Raw genomic sequence first — 11332 nt, 5'->3', positions numbered from 1 at the left:
AAACCAAAAAACCCCAGCACTTACCAGCAATTTGAGCTGCTGTCTGTATCACTGGGGCCCTGCCCACACAGTGCAGGGCAGAGAGACAGCCCCAGCAGCCCCAGCCTGGGCCCTCCTGCCCCTTGCTGCCCTGTGCTGCCCAGGGGGGCTCTGCCAGGAGGCCCCTAAGCCCCCCCAGCCCCTGCCTCTAGGGTGAGTCCCTTTTTCTTTTTTTTTAAAGTGATGGTGCCTGGGGTTGGGGGCAGTCATGAGGGTCTGGGGGTGCAAATGGGGGCTGGGGCTGGGCGGGGCAGCCATTGGGGGTCTGGGAGAGCAGAGGAGTTTGGCTAGGTGGGATAGCCATCGGGGGGGCTGCAAGAGCCAGCAGAGGATGAGGCCAGGTGGGGCAGCAATCCAGGGGGATGGAGGAGCAAGCAGGGGTGGGGCAGAGCATTTGGGCCCTGCAGGGGCCATAGCCCCTGAGGGGGGGAGGGGGATATAGCCCCTGTGGGAGGCAGCCAAATATGTATTCATGTGTTCATGAATTCATGAAATGTGTACTTAGAGTTCACTATTATGATGGAGACACTGGTAGTCTTCCAAATTGCTTTAACACTGTAGATATATCAATAAAACATTGCCCAACTGATTGCTGTCTCTGTCTCACTCTCTTTATAGTGGTCTTTGTTTTAATTGTGGAGGATTTGGGGGTATTTTACAGAGTGACTTTGGGATTTTTTTATCGGGGTTTTTCAGTTTTCCAATAGGGAACACCAGATTTCCTGCTAGGAAGGCCAGTGATAGGACCCTGCCTGCTCAGAGCTGGCACCTTGGACCCAGATGGCTGTGGCTGACCTCCTGGCCCCAGTTGACAGTTCAAAGCAGGCCACCACACCCGGGACATCTTCTGGGCGACAGTTACCCAGATGGTTGGGCAGGGGGCACACATGGCAGTAGTGCCGCACAAAGGCCAACTCTGCAGCCATAGCCCACTGGCAGCTAGCCCAGAGGGGAAGATGTCTCATCTGGGTCTAGCAGGTATGCAGCAGATCACAGCCAGGCAGCAGCCCCCACTGCCAGACTGCTGCAGTGGGTAGAGGGTGCAGGAGACTCTCAGGGCTGCATCAGCAGTCCAGCTGGCACAAGGGGTAGTGTCCCCAGGTACCAATTGGCTGGGCCCCAGAAGCTGCTGAGAGCCAGTAGCCCTGAAGCTACTTGCCAGTGCAGCTTTTTGTACTGAAGGAGCCAGGACAGGGCAGCTTTCTATACTGCTGGGAACAGCACAGGTGCTGGCCCCAGGATCTAGCTCCCTCTGGCTGCAGATCCGGGAGGAGCCAGGCAGGGTTATTTTGCCCCAAGTGGCACAATTTGCTTCACAACAAAGTGCATGTGTGAGCATGTGCGCTGAGGCAAAAAGCCCTGGCTCAAATATGTACCACTTCTATTTGAGCTGCTGCAAGTGCACATGCCTACATGTGTGGACATACCCAGTGAGGCCACAGCTGGAGTACTGTGTCCAGTTCTGGGCATCACACTTCAAGAAGTATGTGGACAAGCTAGAAAGGTTGCAGAGAGGGGCCACCCGCGTGATCAAGGACCTGGGGGATAGGTCCTATGAGGAAAGACTTTGGGACCTGGGTTTGTTCAGTCTAAGTAAAAGAAGGCTGATGGGTGACTTGATAGCCACCTACAAATATGTCAAGGTCGAGCAACAGGATCTGGGAGAGCAACTTTTCAGAAAAGCACCCCCTGGAAAGATAAGGGCCAATGGGCAGAAGCTAGTCAGCAAAAAGTTTAGTCTAGATATACAAAACTTCTTTTCTGCATGGGTAATCAAAATCTGGAACACACTTCCAGCAGAGGTGATGTAGTCGCCATCCCCGGAGGTATTCAGGATGAGGCTGGACAAGCACCTTGTTGAGCTCATTTGAGCCCATTACCTCCTGCCCATGGCAGGGGACTGGACTTGATGATCTTATAGGTCACTTCCGGTCTTTCTTTCTATGATGAAAAGCCCAACTCATTAAGATTAATTCAGTCTTAACAAACTTTTTAAAAACTCAGAGATAAACATGTACTTCTACATACTTACCGCAGCAGCTGCATCACTGTAGGTTCATGGCATATCATGCATGGCCCTGTTTAAACCCAAAGGAATGTCTCACATTGAGGTAGACTTGTTGGGATATAATTTCAACAAGGTGTGCAAGCACAGCTCTGCTATCTGACACTGACGGTGTTCTGTTTGTGGTGAACTGCAGCTTCTTTATTCTATGCTTGTTTCAGAGTGATTGCTAGGTTCCAGAGAGATAACTTTAAGCCAATGAGACTGTGATATATAATAGACCAAGGTTCTCTGTTTCTGCTCTGCTAATACTTCCATTTCCGGCTTTTTTTTACTTTAGTACTGGATAAATGAGTACACATCCACCTTGGGGATTGGAGTCTTCCACTCTGGGATCGAGATCTACGGCAGAGGTATGACCTTTTCCTTTTGATTACATCTGAAACTGGGAGTTTGTGCTATGCATCTTGTGATTATCCTTATGATGAAAAGGCATCCAGATTTATGGCTTTTAGGTTAAGGGTGCTTTGAATAAAAATTTAGCCAATTCTTTTTAGAGCTGAAAGAGTTAAAGAATGGCCTAGAACTTCTACTTACGAAGCTCTATTATGCACCCCAATTCCAGTACAGGAGCACAGTCTGCAGACTGTAAAGATACCCATACTTTTTGCAAAACTATCATAGGACATCAGGCAAGAGAGGACTGGGAATGATATGGGCTGGAGTTCTCCAAAAGCTGATAGGTGGACAGAGTTACTTTAAGAATAATACTGCTTTCCTTATCTTAATATATCTCCTAGCCCATTTTTAGAAGAAAGTCATTTCTTTGTCCTATTCTAAAACTTCTGTAGTTTCAGAAACTGTCCTTTTCAACCTGCAAACATTTGAGGAAAAGGAAATGTCAAAGTTTAAGCCTCTATGAGACTTTCAGTTTGATAAACCTCTGGAATGGCTTGAGTGGAAGGAGTGCTTTCCTAAGACTTGAACTATAGTAACCCTTACTATGCATATTAGCATAAAGAAGTCCTCCATTAATACTTGCAATGGTGAGTGAAGCTAAAATATTTATAAATCACTTACTTCAATGAAGAAGGCTCTACAAATAACTATTACAAAGCGTTTTAAGTCTGATGAGTGTAATTCCTTAAAGGAATACATGAGTATGACTGATGTGTTTCCACCAATGTAATTTACATCTATTTTGTAACAGATGTTAATTTTGACAGAGTTAAGGAAGACAGACTTGCAACTATCTTAGGATAGCTGCAAAGCATCTAGCTAATGCGAATAGTTGAGCAAATGATGCCTTAGATCAATGCAGCTTTAGCCCTGTTTTTTCTAAGGATAACTCTAGCTTCAAACAACCAGCTAACCAGCTTCAGATAAGTTACATTGCTGAAGGGTTATATGTCATGAGTCTACTCCACTATTTGCTGATGTATCCACCCCATATGAATGGGCATGCTATTGTGATGGAAGCATGGGAGCATTTATGATTCAACAGCATTGTGACTTTGGGTTCTCCCTGACAGACACCAATAAAAGATCTTTCAGAAGTTAGGCCTTCTTTCAGTAAGGAGCTTTCAGAATAATTACATTTCTCAGCTGCTTTGGGAACAAAGTAGTGTACAGTTAAAGAAGTCTGAACTAGTAAAAATGTAAATCACCAGGCAAGATAACAATGGAAATAACATGCAAGAAATAACAAAGGAAAATTTCAGAGGCAAAACCACTCTGAATTTTCTGGTTAGGATAGAATGTAAATAATAATAATAATGAGAGCAGAAACTTCCATGTAAGGTTGCTGAATTCATGGATAGGATTACAAGAGGGATGGAAGGGATTGCCAGAATGTAGGAGGCTGAGAGTTGTCCAACACATGGTCATGAATGCCTATAATATAATAAAAAACTATATTAGGAATTTAAGAGGAATCAAGGAGATGCATACATCTTTGGGCCAGATAAATTGCTTCAGACAGTTCAAAGCCACTACAAAAGTAAGGCTATATGTTAATGAGCCTTCTGTAAATAATTTAACTCAGACCACAGTCATTCAGACGGCTTCTATGAAAACTAGAAGTTGGGATGGTGTGCAACAAAAATTACCAGTTTAAAGGTGGAGAGGGAAGGGAGGCTGTATTCTATATACTGGATACAGCCAGGAGGAAGCCAAACGCACTGCTTTTGAAAGTGAAAAAAGACCTGGATATGATGGAGAGGAATGCTACAGTAAAAAGTAAAAAGGGTCAGTACTGAACACAACAGTGACGTTTCCCTGTGGTGGCAAAGGGTTGGGGGGTAAGTAGAACTATTTGCCTAAAGATGCTGATTGAAAAGGATCTTCTTTTCACCATCTCCAAGAAAATGAGTGCAACAGTTTCTTCTGAGAAATTTTGTTTTATATAGCTAGTAGCAAGCTGAAAAATCTGCTTGAAGCCATTAAGACAATATTACTCTCTGCTTCCTCCTATTTAGAATCACAAGCCCCTCAGAAATCTTACTAAGGAAAAGGAATGGGAGTCTCAAAGTGCTAGAGGAGCGGGTGGAGGGAAGTAAGGATACTGCTGCTAGGAAATAAGGCAAATGTAACTTCCAAGTGAGACAAGGTCTAAAGTCAATTGAGGCTGCTGGGTTAAAATTAAAAAGAGAAGTGTCTACTACAACAAAACCCATCTATGGTTCTCTGTTATCAATAAACAGGATTGAAGATAGATCCAGAAAATGCCAAAGTTATAACCGAAATGCTACCACCTAAAAACGTACCAGAACTTTGAAGGATTCTTGGCATCTTGTTTCTGAAACAAATCCCTACCTCCTTAGGTACTTAAAACAGGGTAGGTCTGGGCAAACCTCAAGAACAAGTTTTTGAGGATCTAAAGAATCTGTCCAACACATCCCAGGTTCTGGCATTTTTAAAATGTATGCAAGTCTGCAGCTAGTTCCACCGATGGCAGCAGCTATTGATCGGGCACTAATTTAGTTACTTTTCGAGATGACTGGAAGATTGTAGCTTCTCATTCCAGATGGCTTTCAGACCCTGAAACCAAAACTGAAACAGAATTTTTGCATATGGGTCTATGAGACGATCCAGTGATATTTGCCAGATCTAGGCAATTTCATGCTCAAGACAGATCACAAACCACTCAGTTGTTTTAAAATAGAAGACAACCTAGAAAAGGTGTCCCTTCACATGGCAGTGATTCCTCATGTGGAGTATAACAACTACATTTATACTCAAGTATGCACCAGGGAAACCCTTAGAGGTAGCCAAGAGATGCTCAAACTAAGTTTTCAGCCTTTCTTAATGGAGCTAAATGTCTATCCAGCCCTGATTAAACCACATGAGAGAAGGTATTGGGCACACCACGTGTTGTCACCAGACAAGAACCCACTACAAAAGAAAAAGATGGCTTCTTCAGCTGGCTGGATGAATGATTCAGTCAAGCTAGAGAATAGATTAGCTTAATGGAAGACACATTTCCTTGTTCAATTAAGGGAAGGTAGATTTCTGCATGTTATTTTTTTTACCAGTGTCATGTGACAAAGAAGTCTTAGAGGGCAGCAGTCCATCTTGAACTAAGTAGCTTTTACAGTTTACTTGAGGTAGAGCATAGCATGTTGGGCTTCTCCATAGGCCTGACCTGCTTATTAAAGATGAGTTGAGCTACAGTTAGTTTGACTTTCAACATATTAGCGGAGAACTCTCTTACTTCTGATAAGCAGTCTATATGTTGGCAACAGTTAGTTACTCCTGGCTCTATTAAAGAATTTTTAGGACCTTTCTTTTCTATTTATCAGTTCCAGTATCTATTCATATTGCTTGAAGAATCCTTTATCTTTACATAAGCAGTTACTATTACTTGAGTTCACTGTTTTTATTTGGGCAGGCACAGAGATGCCCATGAATGGTAAACTAATGTGGATAGAGTCAGCTCTAGAAGAGAGCTTGTGAGGGTATCCAAAGGCTGATAAGTACCAGTAACTGGACTAGGAAGATCAATTTTAGAGCTTGACTGAAACTGTCTTGGACCTAGATTCTAGTGCTGATGCAGAACTATACAGATTTTTCTTTGATATAGCCTTCATGTACTTGCTCACGGTCTCTTTCTTTCTTTGTCAGAGTTTGCCTATGGAGGGCACCCTTACCCTTTCAGTGGGATTTTCGAGATCACACCTGGCAGTGCGGTAGAGCTTGGCGAGACCTTTAAGTTCAAGTAAGGGCTATTTTCTGCACACCCTTTCTTGTAGTCATCAGTGAGCCTACTTAAGGCCAGCCAGTCAGTACCATTCTCATTCTATTCCCATCATCCAATTTCATGCTTCCATCCTCATGTGTTCCCATCTGGTCCTGATCCAAAGGCAGTTCAGTGGGGCTTCTTGAAAGGAAAGAGGTGTGTATGTTTGTGTGTATTGAAATGGAGGAGTGTGTGAAAGAGAACATGTTGGGAATGGTTTTTTTCTCCTATGTTTTAAAGTAAAATTTGAAATGCACCCAGTTGATTTCATTTGACTGTTTTGGTTTTTTTGTGCTCCAGTTTTGCCACTCAGCAAAATTCTAAGAATAGTGCATTACTAGCTACTGCAGAGCCAGTAGAAGGAGCACAAGAACCTCATGTGTTGCTTATGGATTCCACAAAAACAGGAGCTCTTGCAAGTTTTCTCCTGTGTTTTTCTCCTCTGTCTATTGGCAGAATAGGGCAGATTACTTTTTAGAGTACTTCTGGGAGGATTTCAGTTGCCACATTGTAAAGTAATCAAGCTGATCATCTTTTAGAACAGAAGTTAATGAACTCTTAATGGAAAATGGACCCTTACACCCGTAGATAACTGATTCAGATTTGGCCAGGAAGAAATTGGATGAAGATCTTTGCTCTCTGAGAACTGTGGCCTGTTATGCCACATGATTTTTTCAGGGAGGCTTCTCAATCCAGTACTGACTATCAGGTATCTGCATCACCACCATAACTGGCCCATTTCGGGGCCAAAGGCTGAATGGATAGCAAACTACTCCCTGAGGCTCAAAGTTCAGTCAGTTTTTTCAGGTCCGTTTGTGGAGCAGCTCTCCGTGTTGTTGCTTGGGCTTCTTGGTCGAGAAATAGAAGACATTATCGCACAGTGCTAGCCATCAGGACCTCTTCACTACTTCTAAACAGACTTAAACTGATTTTTCCAAATTTTAAGTCTAACCTGCTTGCCAGTGCCTCCTTTTCTCTCACTTTTTGCCTGTCTCTGTCTCAGTCCTCTTCACTGTGTCTTCCCATATGTTTCCTGTTGCGTGTTTTTGTTTTTGTTTTTTTAACTAGAGAATCCATTGCCTTGGGCACCACAGACTTCACGGAAGAGGATGTGGATAAAATTATGGAGGAGCTGGGCAAGGAATACAAGGGCAATGCATACCATCTCATGCACAAGAATTGCAATCACTTCTCCGCTGCACTGGCAGAGGTTGGCACAGCTCTCTTCTTTTATTGTGACTTCAGAATCCGTAGCACAACTCATGGGGAAACTGAGCCCAACAAAACCAATGCATTAGAGCAACTGACAAATCTATGATCCTTGCCCTTTTACCCTCCTTACAATGCTGTGACAGTCCTTTTCTGTACTTGAAGCTTTTAAAAGCACTGAGCCAGGATGGTAGTGAGTCAAAGCCAACAGGCTTATTGCTGGTAGGTATTGTTTTTATCACTATCACATAATGCAAAAAAGAGATGAAGGTTGAAAAAGTGTAGTAGGGCCCGGGGTATCTGCACTTTGGCACGCTGCTCTGGTTAGTCAGCTGGACCCAGAAAGCCAGCCTAATCAAGTGCCCATAATTTTTAAAGACAGAATATGCATAACCCCAAGATTTGTGTATGTGTATGTCTTCTGTGATAAAGGAATAAAAATTGCTTATTGAACTTTAGCTGACAAACTTACAGCATGCAGGAGAAGGGTGGTGTTGGGGATGTTCTAAAATTACATTTAAAAGGAGATGCCTGTCACAGAGTCTGGCGCTCAGAAGTCAAGAGCTGCTAGCACTGTGATTACATATGCAACTATTAAAGTTTAAACTATCAGAGTTAAGAATGAATCAGTCCCCATAAGCATGTTCCTGGTGATGTAGTCTTTAATGACATGATCACATGCTACCTTTTTCACAGCACCCTTACCTCAATTAGTAATGGGTTTTTAGTTATTAAGTATTTCTTTTTATCTTCCATTTGAAGTATGCAGCCCCCAAGCCTCATTTAAAGCATAGCCAGGCTTCACAATGAAAAAATGGTTAATTTCCTCAAGGGTGTTTCCATGGTGTTCTTACAAATGTTAACTAATTTATCTTTACAGCATCCCTCTGAGAACGAGTGGCAGAATTATCCCTATTCTATAGATGAGGCAATTGATGCACAGAGATTAAGGCCAAAATGCTCAAAGACAGATGTTTGAGATGCCCGATTTCAGCTGTATAAAACCAGATTTTTTTAAGAGCACTTAATGAGAGCCGGGCTTGGAGCAAATAGACTTCCCTTACACTCAGTTCCTGAGTGCTCAGATCCTGTGGCCTCAAGTCAAGACCTCTGAACCCGAGGAGAACACAATTAGTAGCCATTCAAGGAAGTCTGGTTTTCAATGCAGTGTCCAGCTCTGTCTAGTAGTAGCATAATGTGGGCTGGGCAAGTGAGGTGCCAGCCCTGGGTGCCAACTTAGTGGCACCCCCAGAATGGAACCCCCCACAGGGAGTCTGTGCCAGCACCAGTAGTTCCAGCTAGCTGCAGAGGCGCTGTGCTTCTGCTGCAATGGCAGAGAGGTGGTGAGAAGGGAGGGGAAGGGGGTTGAGGCCCTGGAGCAGTTAGCACTTCTGCTTCTGCCTCCCATCCCCCAACTCTCGGCAACCCTCTCCTACTCAGTGGTACCTCTTTCCACATCACTCTCCAGAGGAGTTTGCCCAGGGTGCAAACTCTGTTTAGTTACACCTCTGTTTCTTAGCCATTCTGTGGTAGAGACAGAGATAAAATCATTCTACATTTTCTAATTTCTGCAGCAGCTGAGGCCAGGGACCTGCAGTCTCCTGTCACTATATGCAGTCCTGATTTCATCCATGGAGCAGAACAGGTCCTTTCTGTGCTTTGGATGAAGAAGGAGTGCTGTGGGGGAAAAAATCTGTATAATTCTATATATGCAATAAATGTTAGCACCTATGGCAGGTGTGGGCAAAATGTGGCCTGTGGGCTGGATGCGGTCCACCAGGCCACTCTATCCAGCATGCAGGGCCCCTAAAAAATTTAGAAAATTAATATTTAACTACCCCTGGATGCCTGTCATGCCGCCCTCGATGGCTTGTCAAAGCTCAGTAAGCGGCCCTCTGCCAAACATAATTGCCCACCTCTGACTATTGTTAATCTGGAAAGGAACTGGGCAGGCTAGTAAGTAGGTGCATTGACATCCCCAGACACACAATGACTGTGGTTCAGCTTGTCTATTGAAGAAGAGATTATTCAGTATTCTTCCTTGTATGCATTTGATTTAAAATTAAAAAAAAGAAACATAACATTAGAGCTCAACTGAACTAAGTGTTAAGCAGTTCAATTACCAAAGCAACAAGTTAACAGCAATATTGAACTAAATCATATCATCAGATTAATGCAACAGAATATCAGTAGTTTAATCCATGGAAAGGAATCTAATGAGATGTCTGTCTGATTACAGACATGAGAAAACTTTATCCACAGTAATGCAATCAGAACTTGGTTGACTAAATATTTCTATATTGAAAACAAATTCTCACCTGCAAGCCAGAACTTCAGGGTTAATGGAAGTGTCCTTAATTTTTGCTGTTGTGTAGCAGTTCCTCCTCATTCTCCTCCTGCCATACCCAGCACAGGTAACAAAGGCCTTAAAAGAAGTAGAAGTTGGGTAAGTAGAAGTTTGACAACACGTATTAAATAATTTTCAAACTGACAGCTGAAAGTAGTTTTAGCACTCTATATAGAACCTGGGAGATGCATTCATAAATATCTTGTCAGTGAATTTCAGGCTGTTTAAACTTTCTTTCAGGTGTTTTCCTTGCAGGGACTTTACAACTACTTGCAATTGGGTGCATGAGGGTCATACATTTTTACACCCTAAAATAATCAAAAGGTGGGGGAGGCATAGAGGAGGGAGCATCTTTTGGTTAATTAAAAAAGAAAGTAAAAATTGAAAAAAGAAAAATAAGTTCTTTAAGATAACAGGCTTCATACTCTTCAGATTACATGGAATGGGAGCTGTGGTTACAGTAATGGAATGAGATGAGGAGGTAGGTTGTACTAAGCTTTGTGTCGGGAGAGCCTTTTGGGAAATGAGAGGTTCATGGAATACTGGAATAGCCAATTTGTTGTTGTCTTCCTGCACTATTTGGAAAAGTGGCTGGCTATGAATATTAGGAATTGTTGACCTGAAGAACTAAGCCTTCTATTTTATCCTTTATTTTTATGAGATTTTCACTTACTCTACCTTTTATGGCATTCCCTTCTGCAGTCTTCAGACAAATCAGGTGTGTAGTACACCTCAGATCTCAGCAGCTTGGTTCAATCAGGTGAGAGTTAGGTAATCATTAGGTCTAATGTGAGTTTAGGACAGCAGTGACAAAACCAGCAGGTTTTAAGAAATATTTGTTGTTGTGTCCCATGCACATTAGGAATTCATACTTCCAAAGTATCAAAAATGAGAGAGACCACTCTTCAGGAAATTAGACACTAACTACATCTGCAAAAACTTGTCCAGATTTGTTCAAGTTATGATTATGAAAAAAAATCTCATTTCACACATGCTTAGTAGAGATAGGTTACTACATTTTTCTAAAGACTTCATCTGCTCTGAGCAGCTTGGGTTTACAGTGACTGAGCAGGATGTTCTCCCAAATTGCTCTATCTGGTGCTATCATAAGTGCTAACGGGAAAGATGCTTGCTTAGAAATTTGATGGAAATTCTTTGATTTTGTTTTAAAAAACCCCACCCTTCTCCACGCCAGAAAATTTGAGAAGCTCTTTTGAATACTGGAGGAAAGTGCAAGTTCCCAGTTAGGAGCAAATTTGGAATACGTTCAAAATTTTAAAAGCGGAAATGAGTATAAGAAAGTGAGATTCATACTGATGCTTAAAGCGGTTCGTTTCCCTGGAGGCCACCAAAATCACAGACACACACTCATTAGATGGCACAAAAGGTGTCTTTGCAGATAGGGTCAGAGCAGAGTCAAAAACTCAGATTACTCTGAACCCACCAAGGAATTTTGCAGGCTGTATTTATCTTTTTCCTCCTGGGCACGTGTGCA

General features: G+C 42.7%; 1 protein-coding gene across 1 annotated transcript in view; it reads left to right on the top strand.

Moving 5' to 3' along the window:
• The window catches only part of LOC109321142 (desumoylating isopeptidase 2-like), an 88356-nt gene that overhangs the window by 46780 nt on the left and 30244 nt on the right, over window positions 1–11332 (top strand). The window contains exons 2-4 of the mRNA XM_019551525.1: window positions 2385–2457; window positions 6167–6260; window positions 7350–7491. Of these exons, the coding sequence (XP_019407070.1) occupies window positions 2385–2457; window positions 6167–6260; window positions 7350–7491 (309 nt within the window). The remainder of the gene's footprint in view (window positions 1–2384; window positions 2458–6166; window positions 6261–7349; window positions 7492–11332) is intronic.

The sequence above is a fragment of the Crocodylus porosus genome, unplaced genomic scaffold (assembly GCF_001723895.1).
Source record: "Crocodylus porosus isolate Cpor-Errol unplaced genomic scaffold, CroPor_comp1, whole genome shotgun sequence".
NCBI lineage: Eukaryota > Metazoa > Chordata > Crocodylia > Crocodylidae > Crocodylus > Crocodylus porosus.
This window is presented reverse-complemented; position numbering and strand designations above follow the sequence as displayed.